This window comes from Toxotes jaculatrix, chromosome 3 (assembly GCF_017976425.1).
Source record: "Toxotes jaculatrix isolate fToxJac2 chromosome 3, fToxJac2.pri, whole genome shotgun sequence".
Lineage (NCBI taxonomy): Eukaryota > Metazoa > Chordata > Actinopteri > Toxotidae > Toxotes > Toxotes jaculatrix.
Window position 1 is genome coordinate 17,028,943 of NC_054396.1, and position 18,495 is coordinate 17,047,437.

The 18,495-nt window shown below is 39.0% G+C and overlaps 2 protein-coding genes across 4 annotated transcripts; one reads left to right on the forward strand and one right to left on the reverse strand.

Moving 5' to 3' along the window:
- Positions 1–248: 248 nt before the first annotated feature.
- Positions 249–8,538, reverse strand: slc2a11a (solute carrier family 2 member 11a). The gene is made up of 12 exons (XM_041034213.1): positions 8,515–8,538; positions 7,927–8,025; positions 6,065–6,225; positions 5,590–5,714; positions 5,241–5,370; positions 5,007–5,155; positions 4,416–4,603; positions 3,657–3,767; positions 3,007–3,108; positions 2,389–2,464; positions 1,505–1,632; positions 249–467 (listed from the first exon to the last, which is right to left on the reverse strand). Exons 1-12 carry the CDS (start codon positions 8,536–8,538, stop codon positions 249–251), a joined length of 1,512 nt encoding a protein of 503 aa, XP_040890147.1.
- A 3,013-nt stretch (positions 8,539–11,551) lies between these two features.
- Positions 11,552–16,808, forward strand: tgfa (transforming growth factor, alpha). 3 transcript variants are annotated; one of them, XM_041034480.1, is made up of 8 exons: positions 11,552–11,740; positions 12,517–12,546; positions 12,676–12,849; positions 13,066–13,242; positions 14,559–14,673; positions 15,494–15,643; positions 15,816–15,907; positions 16,651–16,808. In XM_041034480.1, exons 1-8 carry the CDS (start codon positions 11,701–11,703, stop codon positions 16,656–16,658), a joined length of 786 nt encoding a protein of 261 aa, XP_040890414.1. In that variant the 5' UTR covers positions 11,552–11,700; the 3' UTR covers positions 16,659–16,808. The 3 variants fall into 3 exon arrangements, with proteins under 3 accessions (XP_040890414.1, XP_040890412.1, XP_040890413.1); XM_041034478.1 differs by lacking the exon at positions 16,651–16,808 and having other exon boundaries at positions 15,816–16,060; XM_041034479.1 differs by lacking the exons at positions 12,517–12,546; positions 16,651–16,808 and having other exon boundaries at positions 15,816–16,060.
- The last annotated feature ends 1,687 nt before the right edge of the window (positions 16,809–18,495 follow it).

Below are 18,495 nucleotides of genomic sequence, written 5' to 3' on the forward strand. Positions count from 1 at the left end.
ATACTAATCAATGACACAGAGTAGCAAAATAATATACTGTATACACATGAAGACAATTCCTTTAAATGACCATAGAAAACACACTCCAGACAAAGGAGTTATAGTAGGCTTACGTTGCAAGTTTCAGTCATATGAAAGTGAGCATTCGTTACTGTCAGACAGCACATGACCTCTTCCATTTCAAGCAGCCTGGGTCAAAGTGAGGCATACAGTGGATGTGACTGTATGCTTCAGGAGAAAAAGCCTGTCTACAAGGCTGTGGAAAGACACACTTCACCCAGCTGATACTGAGCTTGAGTCTGTGATGGACACTTTCTGTCCTGGCCTTTGAAGTTGAGCTTGTGGAATTCTCTTGTGATGACTGACAGAGACTTGCCCTTGGTCTCGGGCAGAAACAGGCCGACATAGAGCGCAGACAGCAGGCAGACCACTCCGAAAGGCACAAAGCAGTACTCACTCAGCTCGCTCTGTGAAGGAAAGGCAGAGGAAAGGTGTCAGAGTGATGTGAGACATGATTTCAGTGACTAATGAAATGTCAACTTGTGTTTCTCAGTCTGGAAACTTCAGGTCTTTTCTGTGTGTATTCAATATTTGTTTATATATACATAGACAGGATTTATATTTTTGGCATATGAACTAAAACATTAACTTAAATTTCATATCTTATAAACTAAAGCAACAAAAATAAAGTGACAAGCATCCTGATAGACAGTCCTCATAATTTATTTCTTCGGTTTGAGACTCCAAACTCTAGGAGGCACCATGGGGTGTATTTAGCAACCAAAAACATTTTGAACAAATCTTTTATATTACATTTTCTGGTCTGTTAACCTGTTAAAAGATGTTCAGTTTCACTTAAAGCTAGAGAAAATAAAGGTTATCATGAAAGTGAAATCTTCTATGTTCATTTTAGATAAATGCAGACAAATTTTATATCCTAAATTTTGATGGTCACAGGGATAAAAAAAAAAAAACGGAGTAACTAATAGTGCTACCTGTATGTATACTGTATTTTATTTTAGATTTTATGCTTTGTTTCATTCATAATTTTATTGTACTGTGTTTAATACTTCAGCAGTATAGTTTAGTCACCACATTTGTTCTGTATGTTACATCTGTATGCTATATTTTTTCCAAACTTTCCTTAAACACAGCCGTAACAAAACTGGCTGGTGTATTCTGCATCATTTCATGTTGATTTCTGATTTGTTGGTTAGTAGACACGGGACAAAGCAGCAGTAACACTGTGAGGATTTTGTCCTCAATTTCTGTCTGTCTTTGGTTGGCCATTTTGGCTGCCAGCTTCTCTATCAGCCTACAAAGGGGCCTTTAGTCTTTTCTTATTAATAATACTATAGATTTATGTACACTATATTTTCACTGTGGGTATAATTTTGGAACACTTTATATGCAACTATGATTGTTTATTCTTGGTACATGTTTGTTGGTAAATGGATGGACAGATGCTGATAGGTGGATGATGGGGGTTGGGGGTGAGACTGACCACTAGAAATGGGAAGATCATTCCAATGATGAAAAGGTTGAGCCACATCATGGAGCCAGCGATCATGTAGGCTGCAGGCCGAGCCGTCTGATTGAAGATCTCTGTCGGCAGAACGCCGGTAACTCCAGCTGAGACAACAAATATAAAACATATCGATCAGCATTAGCTCGATCAGCATTAGCTCAATCAACGCATCCTTAGATCTGTTACTTAACACCAGGTAAGAACTTGGATTTCACCAAATGAATGAAAAGTGATGTCACACATCATCCCGTAAACAGTAACACCATAGTACACTTAAATAATGCTGCTTCTCTACTCATTCATGCAATAATAATCAACATTATAAAAGCTGTCAAGTATGTAAGGCATTATTAAAATAAATCAGATTTTAAAATATCATAATGCGAAGCCACCTCACTTTAGTATTGAAAATATTTAGTACTGGCTACAGGAGAGCAGGCCATAAAGATTCCTGATAGTATTGAGGCATTGCTCTATATCACCTGAAAAGTGCACAGAGGAGCCAATTTGAGTTTTTATGTAAATGGAAACAGCTAGTTGCAATGTGCTGGAAGCAGTTGTGTTTATGGCTCATTTGGACAGTAAATGACCTACAACTTCCATGTGTCTGATGGCTTATGGTATTTTTAGCATTCAGTTATATTTCGAATTTAAATTGTTTACTGTAGCACTAGTAGTTGTCATGAACATATTAATATAAGTCACTAAAATGTGAAGAATGGAATAAATCACGTGGCTCAAACACAGCATTTAACAGGCAAATCTTGACTATGTTTATTTTCATTTCATGACTGCATCTTGAGGCATTTCTGTGGTGTAAAATCCTGATAAAAGAATGTCTCCAAAAGTGTTAAACTGACCTGGTCCCATGCCGAAGCTGAGAATGTAGGTGAAGATGCAGCCCATGCTCAGGTACGGCATCCAGGAAATGTGGTGCTGTTTGCATGTGGGGAAGAAAGTAAAAATACCCACAGTGAGCAACTCACAAGCAAGAAGGGTCAGTATACCAGTTTAATTCGTCACACTTCAAACATTATTGTGTAAATCCCTTGAGTAACTGGAACAGGAATCTTTTCTAAGGGCTTGAGATCAAACTGTGGAATTTCTGACATTGTCTTCCTGTCTTAGTCCATGAAGCACTTTCCCCCCCCAAACATCTACTAATGCCTGAATGTTGACTCATGATGCTGCCTAATGGAGTGACTGACTGACTGAAATGGTTTCACTGTTCTCACCCTGGATGTATTAATTCATACAGCAAGAGCGAGACACACAAGCAAATAGGTGATAAAACGTCTTTTCAGATTTTCAGTGTCTTGCAGGGTTTCTCTTACTTGTGACTGTTTTTCAGTTCAAAAAGTGATCTCTAACCCCACCCAGACAGCTCTAGCATAACTACTCTGTAATTACTAAAGATTCATCACAGAGAATTATGTGTGTAAATTAAGTGTGTAGGTCACTTAAGTTGCTTACTATACCTCAAATGACAGTGCGATTGTGAAGACGACAGCCCAGATGGTCATGAGGATAAAACCTCCCATCAGCATGAATCTTCGACCTTTGCGCTCGATGAGCAGGTTCTGGAAAATATTAAAACATATACATGAGACTCTGTTCTTGTGAGGAACTATATTCTGAGGCTTTACATTAAGAGACATAAGATCCAGTGGCCGTAGGCACTGAATTTGAAAGGCACAAATCGAGAGCAAATATGGGTTGATTTCCTTTTTTTCCCCGTCTTCATGCATCTCAGTCTTGGCAAGAAAGCGAAAAAGCATAGTTCCAAAAATGTTGAACAGAACCTCTTCTTTGGTGACTTATTATCTGCTACGAAGTGCATGCAAAGATTTTCAGCAACTCCTTGTTTCTATTGACTGTTCTGCAGTTAGTTTCAGCTTGGTTCCTTTCTCATTTCTTGGAAGCTACACAGGAAAATAGCATCACATGCCTGAGTGTTTTCAAGAGAGAAAAAGAAATGTAAAGCTGACTCTATGCACAGTACACACTGCTGTTCTTACACAGAAACTATGCCAATAGTCTGCAAAGAATCTTTAAGAAGAATGCAAACAATAGTCTCTCTTTGCCTCTAGCTGGTTACATAACATGCGCTGTAATGACGAATACTTACACACATTATACAGGCTGTGAATTCACATGTACCAGTGCCAATAGTGATATACTGGATTTTATCATCAGCTATTCCGGCCTCTTTAAACACATACGATGCATAGAAATAAATCTGGAAGACAAAGGACACAAGAAGACATGAGAGTACTGTAGAGCATCATTACAAGCATTTCAAGTGTTGCTAAGCTGATTAAGCATTTTGTACATAGAGTAACTGTGTTAATACCAAGTCCCCTCTCTAAACCTGCCGGGCATATGGTTAAAAGCCTTGAAACATGAGGGGGATTAAGTCAGCGTTTTAAAATCAGTCTAGATGCGTTATTAATTTTCATACAGAGAAAAAAATGTGAAAGAAATAAAGATCAATTTCTCAATAAATGACAAAGCCCTTTAGTTCATATTGCACATTTAAATCCATTAAGCTGTCTTTCCACCTCATTCACTGTGTATTATAGTGAGAGATGATGCTCCATCACCAGTCTGCATTATTAATATGACCTGCAGGCATGTAAAGAAACTCAGACACGACAAACTGCTGATGGATCATCTCAAATTTCTAATCAGCTGTTGGACATAGCAGGAGGAAACTGTGGCCAAAAGAACATCTGATACTGTCACTGTACATCAGTATCAGTAACACTGATCCTCTTGGGTAACACTAGGTTATTTTCTATAGAGAGACCTGACTAAGCCTTCAGGGACACAACACATACTGTAAAATATTACTCTCATCATGACATTAATGCTAAGTTCTTCTCACCGAGTCATTACCACAGAGCTGCATGGCACTGCTGATGATCATGACGGAGATGAGCTGCCAGCGAACAGAGCGATCAGTAAACAGCTCCCAGGGTCTGCTGGGTCTCAGGCCTTTGGTCTCAGCCTGTTCCTGCAGAATCTCATCGAGCTCGCTGCTCTGGACGTCACAGCCACGTAGACGTCTCAGAGCTGACCAGGACAAAAACCACAACTTTACTACCTGAAGATGTTTTGTTGTGTTGCAAGCTGGCTCTGACATATTATTTTACATAAGTATCCTGTATTAATTTTTGCAGGTGCTGCAACAAGATGCTATTTTTTTGTACAGGGTTATGTGCCAAAAAGGTTCAAAATAATTGGTTTCTCAAATCTTAATCTGTAGAATAACAAGTAACTGTGACTGTCAGATAGAAAAGGAAAGATTAAAAGTACATTATTTCTCCCTGAAATGCAGTGGAGTCGAAGGGCAATGTAACATAAAATGGAAAGACTCAAGTGAAGTACAAGTATCTTAAATATGTTCTTAAGTACATTGCCCAAGTAAATGTATTTGGTTACTTTCCAACACTGGTTAACATTTCACAATACCCACCGTTAATACAAGCCTCCTTGTCCCCCCTGTCAATGAGCAGGTATCTGGGGCTTTCTGGGAACCACGGCAAGGTCAGGAGCTGAATGAGGCCAGGAATGGCATTACTAGCAAGGAGGTACTGCCAACACGGCTCACTGCCCAAAATCTCTCTATAAATAAATAAATCTGAGCATTACTGTGGATGTCTTTGACACATATAGCACAATTTTTTATTTCATACTGCATCTTTCATACCTGAGTCCGACCACCTGTCCTAACACGACACCAAATGCTGTAAAAACAGCCGATGACAATGAGATAGCCCCCCGTAAGTGCTTTGGTGCGCTTTCTCCAAAGTACATGGGCTGCACATTCATGCTGATTCCTGCAAAACAAACAGTGGCTTTCTTTGAAGACCAACTTTCAGTTTTTACCTTTTGTGGTTTCCATGGCTCTACTATCCCCTAAGTGTCTCAGTTTACTTCAATTCCATTTCAGTTTGCTTAATGCAGGGCGAATATATATACTTTCAGGGGAAAATCTGAATTATTAAAGCATCAGAAGTGAAACATTTACAGCATATCTACTGACATGATGAACATACCAGCATTTATTCCAACCAGGACCCGCGAGATGATGATCATCTCAAAAGACTTGGTAGCTCTGCTTGTCACAGCTAAGAGTGCGCCAGTCATGAGGAAAATGTTGTTCAACAGCAGACATTTCTTCCTTTTGGAGGGAAAAAAGAACAAATATTAATTCACTGCTAATAACTTTTAGAGATCAGTGAGATTTTAAGGTTGAAGAAATACAGTCATGAACCTCGTGCCTGGCCATCTTGCAGGATTACATGTGGGTAGATTTACTGAACAAAAATCATGAATAAAATCCAGACCAACAAGTATAATCTGTATAGCCAGAGCCTCATATGTCTTATTCCTCTGTGCCTTCACTGTTATCCAACAACTATAAAAAAACACCACAAGTCAATTCACCAAACGCTCACACGCATGTATAGGCTTCACGTGATGGAGTAAAGTAAATGAACAACCTCTGCACAATGCAGCATCTAATATTACCTTCCGAAGCGTATGGTCATAGGTCCTGCAATAAGAGCTCCAGCAAAGCCCCCCAGTGAGAAGATGGAGACAATGATTGTCCAGACCAGCGTCACCTGGTAATCCTCCAACTGGATGTCCCAGCGCTCCAGGAATGTCTCATTGATAAAGGTTTGAATAAACTGTGAGAAAAGACAATACAGTGCCCCCCCCCGTCCCCCAAGTACTATTAGTAAATTTGCATACAGCCAGAAATTCCCACAAAAATATAACATGGATTACATGTGCTGGTTGCTGCCATGCCTTCAACAAAGAATATAAATGGTTGCCAAGGGGCACACAATTCTCTGGTGAACTTTTAAATGGTCTGAATTGGATTTTTTTATGACATGTAACTCTTCTGATCCACAGGCCAGAAGAATAGACGGCTCACTGAGTTAACCAAGCACACACACACACGCACACACACACACACACTCACACACACACGTGTGCACATGCAAACAGAGCAGCTGTTAAAGCTGACACTTATTACCTCTGCCAAAGGCGTTTGTGCATTACTTTTCTAGTTAGTCTGTACTCATTTTGGCAGTGATCTACCCTGCACTGATAGCACCATATTATCCGAACAGATTGCTTTGTTCCCAGAATGCAGGTTTGCTTATGGTTCCCAGACTCTTCACAGACTCTTCTCTCTTTCTCTCCTCAGACCCACTCTCACATTTATTAGCCTTTATTACATGTCATTAACCCTGTGTCCTCTCTGTCCCATATTCCTGTGCTTGTTTCTCTCTGGTATCTCTTTCTCTGTACCTCTCTGCAGGTATCTCTGGCTCCCTGGTATCATGTTTTATATACTGTATGTCCTTCTCCTCCTCTCCTCCATTCCCAGCTGTCCTATCTTCCTCCTTTTCCTCCTTTCACCCAGCATTCTATTAACAGAGAGAGGCTTGAATCCTGCAGGGTCAATCTGCAGCATCAACAAACCAGTATCACTGTTATTCTGAATGATCAGAATAAAATATGTGTGTGAATTGGCATGGTGCAGGGTTGTCTGCTATTAGTGGAAGTTTGTGCTCTTTATTTGTCAGCGCAGGTGCTCTTGGTTTCATTAAATACAGAGGAAAGATCCTGCATCCAGGATTAGTTTCCACAGCACAATAAAATTGGATGTGTTACAGTGAGAATGACTAATCACTGACACAAGTAGCCTAATTCTTGTTTGTGCCAATTTATACTGTGACCCAAATGTGAAACAGTACTCAGGCTGGTCTGCGCAGTTTGTATGGGCAACATGAAACACATTAAAACAAATGAAATAAATAAATATAAAGAAGCGTCAACAGTATTAATTTACCACAGTGCCAACCTTAATGTACACTAAGTTGGCAGTTTATTAGGTACACTTAGCTAAACCCTATGCAGTCTAATACAACTTTATTATCATTTTGAAGGATGTAGTTTGTGGTGCTGTTGAACTGTATTACATTATACAGAGAGGTGTTTCTGTTATTTAGCCTACCCCCATTGGTTTAAATGGGGTGGACAAAATAATTGAAACACCTGTCAGTATGATGCAATGTAGTGAAACAGCACCACAAACTGTAGTGTCCAAAGCTATCATACAGCTCTGAAACAATTTGAATAAAACCTGAACATTATCACCTACATGATTTATGTTGTAGTAGACTTCATTAGTTTTAAATATATGTTCCTAATAAAGTGCCAACTGAGTGTATGTCCACCATTAAGCCTTGTCATCTTTAAATAAATAAATGTACTATGTACCATATCGCTTCTCAGTAACAGTGTGAAATCTGGTGCCACACACACAAACATACTGTGGCCTACACAGTTTGACAAACTGAATTAGAAAGACTTACAGTTGTAGGGGCATTCATTATGGCAAGATTATAGCCATACTGAAGAGTTCCTCCAATGGCTGCAGAAGCAACCATTAGCACCAGAGTCAGAGAACTGCCCTGTTGATACAAATGGACAGATAGATTTGTACTTTTCATTACACTATACACATTCACATCTGATAAAGTACTTGTTGATTTGCTTAAGCATTGAAAAATCACGTCAGATAAAGGATGTTTGTTTCTTTGTTCACTGTAAATCTATTATCTGTTTCAAAATAGCTGCACAACATGAAACTGGAGAGGCAATATCACAATTACACCTGCAATGTAGGACACTTGCAAAGATTTCCTGATACTACTTCTCTAAGTTTTGGGCGCAAGGATTGTTACTTTGTTTAACCCTGTGCAAAGTCATGCGTAGAATAAAATCACATCAGAAAACAAATGATCTTCATATTTCAGTGCAATTTATAGAAACTACGCAGTCACAAGATTCAGATTTTCTGCAAGATTTTCCCACAAGATGCTACAAATCTACAAATCAAACAACAAGGGAATTAAAATCCAAGATCTATATTTATGGAAAAGTACCGTTTGCTAATTTACCTTCTGTGCACCGGAGTGTGGCATTGTTAATCGAGAGTGGTGATATAAAAGTGACTTGATGTAGTCCGACAGCAGAACGCCTCGCAGGTCAGCCCACCTCCTGGCGATCCTCAACAGCACAAGCCCCTGAGACGCCGGCTTCTTATGATTGACTGCATTTGCGCAATCAGCCGGTTACGCACAAGTGGCTAAATACTGAGATCATGTCTTAATCAGGACTCTCGCCAAAACAATGATTTACTGAAGGGAACTACTCTGTGCTCTGTGTAAGAGTGTGATCAGAATTAATGCCACATACAGTCAGTAAAGAGCAACAACGCATACGCGGTCAGGTTTGTGAGGTTTTTCCATCAACCACAGGGGGAGTGGTGTCGAGGTAGAAGGTGGTGGGATGGTGCTGACACGTGGGGTTTCACTTCATAAATAAATAAAAGGCCACCTCTCCGTATCTTAAACATGAATAAATCACCTGAACGCTGCTCTCGTGGTTCAGGCTAATTTTCATTAAATCCTAAATGTAATTTTTGTTTTCAGCTATGAACATAAAAATCTGTTCACTAAAGAAGTTATTGCACTGAAGATGAAAACCAAAACCAGTTGGTAAATAATCCACTGACCTGTACTCCCGTGCTTGTTATAGCAGCAGGCTCCATTGTGTCTTTTCCGAAAGTCCATACATGCAGAAAATACAGAAAATGGGTTTTTATGTATGTACGTTTGTATGTATGCTGGTGATTTGGTGATTTCTTCTCATTTAAATAGAAGAACCCAGGGGGCATGGTGGCCTCTTGGACATTACTGTACAGAGCGGCACCGTGACCCAGGGGGCATGGTGGCCTGGCGGCATGGTTTTGTAGGTGACAAACAGCCATGAACAGGGGCAGGCTGGCCATCGGGAGGTTTGGCTCAGCCGCTCAGTCAGTCATCAAACTGTCAAAAGAAAACAAGAAAGACGAGTGGGGTAAATTAAGAAAGAAGCCAGAAATATGGAGTTGAAAAAATCAGGGCTAAAAAGAAAACTGCTAGTGCAGGATGCAGCCAGCAAGCTTTCAGCCGCTTGGAGGGGGAGTCGCCCAGGGAGTAATTCAATGTAGAACCGCCACTGTTTAAGAATACCGTTCTTTAAGTACACCAACACTGACATATTACACTGTTGACTTGTTATGGAGTAATACTACTCAGTCCCAAGATTGTGGGAGTGGCAGTGGGAGTTCTGTGCATCGGTTTTAGTAGTTTGATTAAATAAAATTAATAAAATGTATTTATTTTGGAAAACGAGCCATGTAACGACACATTTTAAACTAACACAAAGGCGTGAAGTCTAGATTTGGACACAGCACCCTAATGGGCCACAAAATTAGATAATCATCATCATCATCACCATTAACCTGAAGCCTTTGTGGCCACGTGGCCGGCTTCACCTTATTAATCCAGTGTTGCATCTTCTTAGGGTAGATACTATTATTTATTTATTAATTTATTTATTGTTAATGATTGTTGCATTTGTTGATATGTGACTATTTTCTGTCCATGTCCAGCAGATGGTGCTGGTTTGAAAGGCTGGGACAACATGGAAATCTATTGTTTTCTCTCCACTTTTGTTCACTGTGTGTGACAGAATAGCTCTCCACAAAATTCTAGTAAATAAAGAGGGAAGTTTGATTGCAAAATGAAAGAAATTGCTGTATACTTACACACATTACCAAAGAAGACACATCATCGCTGCAGTGGTCAATCAGCAGTTTCAGTTGCATTTTGAAATTCAGATAACCGTCAAATCACGACAGTCACTTCTCCTCAGATATTTTAGGAGAAAATAAATTCAAGGATTATAACACAAGTGTCACCTGAACATTTAAATATAAGGAAAAGGAAAAGTAAATACCAATATTTAGTCTGAATCGCTCCCATCAGGGGATATTTTCCTCCCTTAAATCAGCAGAGCTGACAAGGCCACAGATAAAAGAAGGGAGGGAGACATATTTTGGATTATTGGGATGAAAAAGATTTTTGACTTACTTGGATGATCTAACTTGTTGAAATCAAGTGTAGAGGAAATAAATACTAAACAATTTTGCATTCAGTTTGGGAACAGCTTGAGTGTATCAAAAATCATTGCTGCACTTTCCTGGAAAGTTTGGCAGCTCTTCTGAACCTTTTCTGATAGATGGTACAATGGCACTACAGACAAACAGTCTGTAAATCTCTAAAAAAAAAAATAAAAAAAAAAACAACAACAAAAAAATCACATTAGAAATTGTTCTCTAGAGCTCATGAATGTCCACATCAAATTTCATGGGAATCTAGACAACTTTTGTCAAGATATCTCATTCTGGACCAAACTGTTTGACAGATGAATGAACAGATGGACCAGAAAAGCTATTCTTTGAAGCAAAAACAAACAAACAAACAAGCAGAAAGAAAAAAACAGCTGTCAATTTTAGAACCAAGTGATAAAGAGCAACATGCAAATCTGTGAATTGCGATGCGATGATATATATGCGTGTGTGTGTGTATATATATATATACACACACACACATATACATATATATGGATGTTTCAAAGACTCTTATGTACAGTACATTTTATATTTTATTTTATATTTTATTTTAATGTGAATAGATATTATATAAAATGATTCTCATATGTATATATGATCAAATGATACTCAGATCAAAGAAATGTAACTAATCAGGTTCAGATTCAGATTCAGATAATCAGATCAGAGGCTAAGGTGCACCCAAACGACACAATTAAAAGAAAAAACAGTGTCACGTTGAGGTCACTACGAGGCGATGCCCCCCTCCTCCCCTCTCCTCCCCTCTCCTCCCCCTTCCTCCTCTCTGTCTCTAATTGGTCAGCCTCTGACAGGATTACACGAGTTTCCTCAATTGAACACAGCGAAGTTAAACGCTCGTTCATCCTGCAGGGAGACGAGAGGAAGAGAAAGAAAGACAGCACGACCACAGTGACTTTTCCACCGCAGCGTCTGAACCATCAGTTGATCACATGTTTGTGTTTGACACCAGTCGACAGATCTGCACTGTGATTGAGTGTTTTCTGTGCTGCTGCTGCTGGTCGCTGGAGTCTGTAACACTAATGACTAATGTGGTTTCTTAACTCACGCCCGCATTTCAGAGAAGCTGCCCTTCAGGTTAATATAGTTTAGGCTTCAAGTCGTCAGGATGACGCGGATTTTCTGGGATACAATTTTTCTCATAAGCGGTGAGTAGTAGCTCATTTAGCAGGAAAGTGACTTTTTACTGGAGCATAAATCTGGTCCCGGCTTGTGAGTTTAGGTTTAGACTAATTTGAATGATTAAAGTTAATTGAGTTGAATGTGAGATGGGGTTCCTCGGTACCCTTCCCTGTTGATTGTATTATTTAACATTAATTCAGTGGATTACACTGTGACTTGATATGACAATCACTACAATACTTATACTGAAGCGTTTATAAGTAATTTTAAGCGGTTTTTCTGTGGTACACTGTATGGATTTTATTGGCTTTATTGACCATTCTGTCCTTTATTATTTTTTTCATGTATCCTTCTAATAGTATGCATTTAATAAGTTACTGTTTAATTTAAACTAAATTGGGTGTATGATTTATGTGAGGGGGGGGGGGGGGGTAATGATCATATAGCCTTTGGTTTCAATCAACCTTTTTTCAACGAACTACTGGTTTCAGCTTTCTTCTTGTTGTGATTGTGTGTCTTCACAGGACCTGTTGTATTTATAGTGCTTTGGTTTCATCCTTTTAATGGATGCTTGACCCTGTTACTATTGTTGGGTGCCAGTTACTCAATGAAGCATCGATATCTTATTAAAGACCAGGTCACATGATCATAGCAGGACAGGGGCAGATTTCTGGGACTAACCCTCAGGTTGTTCATTACATAGTGACACCTGGTGTCACATATCCTGGTGTCTTGGGTGGGGGTGTGAGCTGGGGGTGGGGGAATCACAATACAGTAATATATATTTTTTATATTCCTATAGGTACTTTTAGTATGTCTGTGGTACTCAATGGTGAGTTTACAGTGGACTTTTTGGTATTTTTGTTACCATATTCCTGCAGGGATTTCTTGCTATTCTTGTCATTTTTTTCACATCAGGACTGTATTGTATTTTCACAGATGTTTATTTTCCTCTCTGCAGGTTCCCTCTTTACATTTGGAGCAGGGCCAAGCAATTCAACAATTATCGAAGCTCGCATTTCCATCGACACAAACTCCACTGCTGCTCCAAATACCTCCGCTAGCAGCTCTGCAACAAACAGCAGTGCAAGCACCACAACTATTACAACTACAACTGACATCCCTACGGTTAAAAGTAAGTCTCGGTGCAATCATGTTATGTGAACATGTTAGGGAAAGTTTAAGCTCGTTGTCCAGTTGAATGACTCCTGTCAATCACTCCACTGTCTCCGTTGTGTTGCTTCCAAGGCAGGAGTTTTTAATCTGATATTATATTCCTGTGGGAAAATACTCATATAATTCTACACATCAGACTGTACAATGTGTTAACAGCATATATTCCTCTGTGCAGATTCCCTCTTTACATTTGGAGCAGGGCAGACCAATTCAACAATTATTGATGCTGGCATGTCCATTGATACAAATTCCTCTGCAAACGCCTCAACAAGCAGCTCTGCAACAATCAGCAGCAGCAGTACCACTACCACAACTACAGCAACTACCACCACGAGCATCCATCCTGTTAAAAGTAAGTTTTAGCACAGTTGTGTCAAGATGCAGGGAAGAGTTCAAGGTCATTGTCAAACAAAAAAAAAAGAAAAGCTGTCCTCATTGCAGTCCTCGATCCACTCTCTCTGAAATGTTGCTTCCACAGCAGGAGTTCTCAACACTGTAAAGCTTCCTATTGAGCTGCAGTGCATCAGCATTATGCAGACAGTGTGGCGCGCACTGATAATTGATCCTCTTAGCGTGAGTGAGGGCAGCGATTGTGGTAAATTAAAGATTATGAGCAGTATATCCAGCGATTTAACAAAAAGCTGCACCTACAGTATTGAGTTATTATGTGAAAAGCACCTTACTAGCCCTAAAGGCCGGTTTCTGTCTCAATGTTCTCAATGTACTCCTCATTTGACTGCCAAAATCACATGGAAAGAGAGAGGGGTTGGTAGGCAGATGCCTCAGGGACAACAGAGGGCTTTCACAGAGTCTGAAAGAAGGAGACAATACATGTAGGCTGCAATCCAAAAGCCCATTTACCGTTGGAATGGAGAGTGTGACGAAGGCTGTGTATGCAGTAATCAGTCTGGATGTTCATCCCCCTTCCCACCCTGAATGCCACACTGTGGCATCTGTTTCACTCGCTTATGGAACATTGACTTTTGTTTGTCAGTCATGTAGGAATTTGTCTGACTGTACAGCTTACGTGTAAAAAATGTCCTGTTTTGTCTGGGTGGTTAATTTAATCAGATATTTTTGTCCTGCTATTTTGTTTGTTGGAGTGAAAACTGGGGGGTTGGGGGGGGGGGGGGGGGGTAAGCTACAATAAAGGTTTTAATTTTTGCTAAAGAATCATGGTTCCTTCAGGGTTGTGCTCTCTCCTGAGTCCTAATACGGGTTAATGGACAGAGGTTTTTGTTTGTAGTGTCTGACTGGAAGTTTTCTTTAACTTTTCTTGACTCTAATTGTCCCTCCCAGGTACAGTGAAAGATGTAAGCCATCACAAATCCACACGCAACAGCGAACAAAAGGCTTCAGTCTACCGGTGGTGGCGTGGGTGTCAGCTTTAGGATTTAGAGCATGTTGTTGTTTCAGGTCTCTGTGAGCTTAGCCTATTTTTAGATTTATGATATTCACTTGTGCCATGTTCTGTACGCTGACTAAGGGCAGTTGAATTACATTTGGTATTGTAATTTAGGTTACAATCCATGCGCTGAAGGACTTCTACATATAGAAGGTTCTTAAAGTTCACCTAAACATTAGCCGAGAAAAAGCAGGAACACTGTCCTAAACTTTACGTACGTCTGACTGAAAATGTCAATAATGTCTCGTTGTACGTCTTCACAGAGTTCGTGGCGGCGGCTGTTCGGTCTCATTTCGACGACTGTCCAGACTCTCACCGCCATTTCTGCTTCCATGGCACATGTCGCTTCCTGATATTAGAGGAGACGCCTGCATGTGTGTAAGTCAGGTCATTTTTTTTTGTTTAAATATAAAATGCCAACATTATTCAATGTGTTTCAGTGTTCAGTTTTCTTTGTGAATGTGTTCTTTGTTAGAAATGGAAGCATATATTTATATAGCTGAAACTGCTCTCAAAATGTGATACTCTGCACTGTACTGTGCTGTGCGGTGTGGTCTGAACGGTAGAGAGAGTTCAAAGGTCTGGAATTTACATTATGTTAGAGCGAATTGCTGTCAGCCTTTTAAAAGTGACATTAGTGAAATCAAATTAGTGAGATCTAAAGTCATTAAAAGACATATGGTTGTGGTCTCTGCGCTTCAGGAGAAGCTGCAGATGTGAGAGGAAAGTTAGTGATGCAGGAATGAAGGCAGCTGCTTTAATCTAACTGAGCAGAAAAAAATAAAGAACAACCTTTTACGAGTGTGAAAACCACCTTTCAGAAATTAGAACAATAATTTTTATTGTAATTCTTATTCACACGAAACATGAGCTCCCCGACTTCACATCTTAATAGGCTACAAACCTTCATGCCCCTGGGCCCCATTCACTTTGTTAAAAGTGTTCAGTAATTTTAATATCTTAATAATAAATACTTTATTTTCTTCTTGACTGCACACATCTGTGGTGCTTTTGTTTTTCAAAATCTACTGGAAAAGTGTGCTCTTAAATTGTAGCATTTAAATCTTTATTGTTACCAATAACTGATGAAGTGTTGGTTCTTCACCCGTCAGCTAATAACACTGTGATTTGAGCTACAATATACAACTCACTAACCTGTTTCTCTCATTGACTCCACTGATTTAACTCCATGTTGCAGGTGTCATCCAGGCTTTGTTGGGATGAGGTGTGAACATGCAGACCTGCTCGCTGTAGTAGCAACTAATCACAGACAACAGACCGTTGCCACAGTGCTGGTGTTGTGTGTTATTGGGTGTGTTCTGATCATGGTGATGTGTACACTTTTACAGTAAGTAACAAGCGTATTTTATTATATTTTCTTCTTTTAAGAATATAAATCTCCACATCCCCTGTACCATTATGTGGTTGATAAATTGTACAGTGTTTTGGATAGCAAACATAGCAATGTGAGGCCAGTATGTTTTTCAGGATTTTGAGTACTTAAGTCCTTTCTTGTTCAGTTGCTGGTGGAGGCAAGACTGTCGCAGGCGGAGATACGCACATCACTACATCCCAGAGAAGCACGGAGCATCCTGCTATCCATCTGAGAGTGGTACTATTATTTATTTCTTGTGTTTAGAAAAAGAAAAAAAGAAAATGTATCTCCAAGATTGTCTGCTTTTGCTCAGAAGTTGTTGGTGATGCAAATGACTAGTAAATGAAATTAGAGTAAAACAGTTGATGGCAGTGAAGAATTTTATGAATATTGATGGTACAGTGCATGCTTCATACACTAGTATGGGTAGGCTAAAAAGCCCTACATTTAAAAAAAAAATTTAAAAAAAATCAACTGTGTCTGTTTTTCAGTGCTTTCTAAGTTTCCTGCTCCGTGTAAATCTGTGCAGACAGGTCATAAGTGCATAGTTTAATATTTTTTAAAAAGTACTCAATCAGCAAAATCAGAAAAGTGTTACTCAAGTAGTGTGTTGTGGATTAATGCACATTTGGTGCACTAGTGAGTATTTATGGCAGCATGACGTATGTGGGATCAACCTAAAATAACTACAGTGGCCATGTTCAGAGTGAATGTGTCACCTGGTGAAATGCTGTGGCTCGCTGATATGTGAGTGTGTTGCTGTTGTTTTTTTTTTTATAAATAGCTTTTGGACAATTATAGAGATCTACAGCACAGATAAATAAGCCATAACAGGCAATACTTGTTAGTAGGATTAAATCATTGTTTTTTATGGGATTTTTTCACAATAAGAAAAACTTATAATGTGGCCAACGTTATTCTTTTTTGCAATCTCTCTTTCAGAAAACAAAGAACTCACCTGTTTATTATTTCCCTTTCAGTGGTTTGAGAACACATCATTGCTGGAACATGAGCTATTTGCATCATGGCATGTTTAGTTTTTCTCATCTGTCCGGCCTGCTAACCCTCAGGATGGCATGCAATGTGGTATTCACATGTTCTGCGGACCTGGCCAGAGACAAAGAAGCTTTATCTTCAGTGTGGCTGAAGTTGACATGCTTGATGTGGATGGTTAAATGTTCCATGACATTTCTTTTTTCTTTTCTTCTTTTTTTCTTTTTTTTTTTTTTTTTTTACATTGACTGGGACTTTTGGACCGCAGCAACCTTGGAACAGGTTTTCTTCACTCTTTGAGTCTGTGGAGATACATGCAGAACTGCAAACAGTCTGTCTGAAGCTGCTGCCAAATCCTACGTGGGAAGAGCTCTGTGTGTCCTGATTACTGTTTATGGCTGGCCTAAAGGAGAAATGATCTACAAGGCCATTAATCATCCTGTGCAGATTTGAAAAGGAAAGGTGTTTATTTTGGGCGGCAAGACAACAATAATTCATTGACTTAAGTCAGAAGACCCCAATTCCTATTTTTGTCTTTTAATTTCTTCGCACACTTCTCATCAGAACTCTACAAACACGGAAGACATTTTTAAGAAATTACGGTGGGGGAAACTGATGCTTTAAAAACATTTTAATTTCTGTTTTTAAAGAGGGAACTCACTTCACCTGACGGGAATTGGAATTGTAACTGGACTGACTGCAAATGGATTAAACACCCTGGATATGGACAATGCATCAATAATTACACACAAGGTTGTACAAGGTTGCAATTGAACATTGTTCCAGTGTGGTTTTGCTATGCATTGGCGAAAAAAATCATTCAGGTGTTATTTCAAATGGTTTGATGACTCCAGTGTTGCTACTGAAGATAAATTATCTGTCAGTTTTATTTTTTATTCCTGAGCTGTACTTGAACACATTCATTCATCAGAGGTTTTTGATTTGCAAGCTATAACTGTACTGACAAATGCACATCCTGGGTGGGTACTACTGTAAAATTGCACTTTTCTGCAAGCTTGCTCACTGTTCATAAAAAAAAAAAACACACTTACTGTACAATGTAGTCACTTGAAAAAGCGTCCACATAATGAGAGATGCCAAATACACTTGTTTCTAACTTCGCCTGAATGAGCAGTGACAGGAAGGGGCACTTGGTTTGTATACATCCACCTAAGCATGCACTTAAATCACAGCTTGTATTATTTTTTTTTTTTTTTGAAACACAAAATACTTTTTTTTTTTTATTTCAAGTGTGTTATAGCATTGCTTCTGCTTTGAATTTAAATACTGAGAAAATCCTTTGACAGTCAGTTTAAAACAAAATATTTAAGATTTTCTTAAAAAAAAAAAAAAACTGGAGTAATAATTGGCGAAGGAATACAAAATTTTTATTACAAACTGACATGGATATAAACTATGTACATGCTTTGTGGGATAAGACAAAAAAAAAATTCCACCATAAAATTAATGTGATGGTATTTATATGCCAAAAGACTCTGAGGGGATGATACGCTTGTCTTTGTTTACAGTATGTGATGATATTTACATTCAGAACATGTGTTAATGTTTGTTATTACAGCATTGGTGTGTAAATATCAAAAGCGCACAGAACTATTCTATGTATATGTATGTATATAAAGCGTCGATACAAAATCATCTGAAAAGAGGGTCCCAGTGATGATTAACCCTTCACTCTGTCAGATTTATGTTGTCACGATTGGAAAGCCTCTGTTATCTGCAGTTGTTTTCCAATGAAGAATTAATAATGCAAATATGTTTTCGGTGTGTCTTTCTATTTTTTTTATTTATGTGCTTATTAATTATTGCTCCAT

Coding starts and splice junctions, on each gene's coding strand:
- slc2a11a (XM_041034213.1), bottom strand. CDS start 8,538: ATGCCACACTCCGGTGCACAGAAG. Junction 5,715..6,064: donor ATGACCATACGCTTCGGAAG/GTAATATTAGAT, acceptor TCCCTCCAAAAG/GAAGAAATGTCTGCTGTTGA. Junction 5,371..5,589: donor CCTGGTTGGAATAAATGCTG/GTATGTTCATCA, acceptor TTTGTTTTGCAG/GAATCAGCATGAATGTGCAG.
- tgfa (XM_041034478.1), top strand. CDS start 11,701: ATGACGCGGATTTTCTGGGATACAATTTTTCTCATAAGCG. Junction 12,850..13,065: donor TGACATCCCTACGGTTAAAA/GTAAGTCTCGGT, acceptor TCCTCTGTGCAG/ATTCCCTCTTTACATTTGGA. Junction 14,674..15,493: donor GAGGAGACGCCTGCATGTGT/GTAAGTCAGGTC, acceptor TCCATGTTGCAG/GTGTCATCCAGGCTTTGTTG.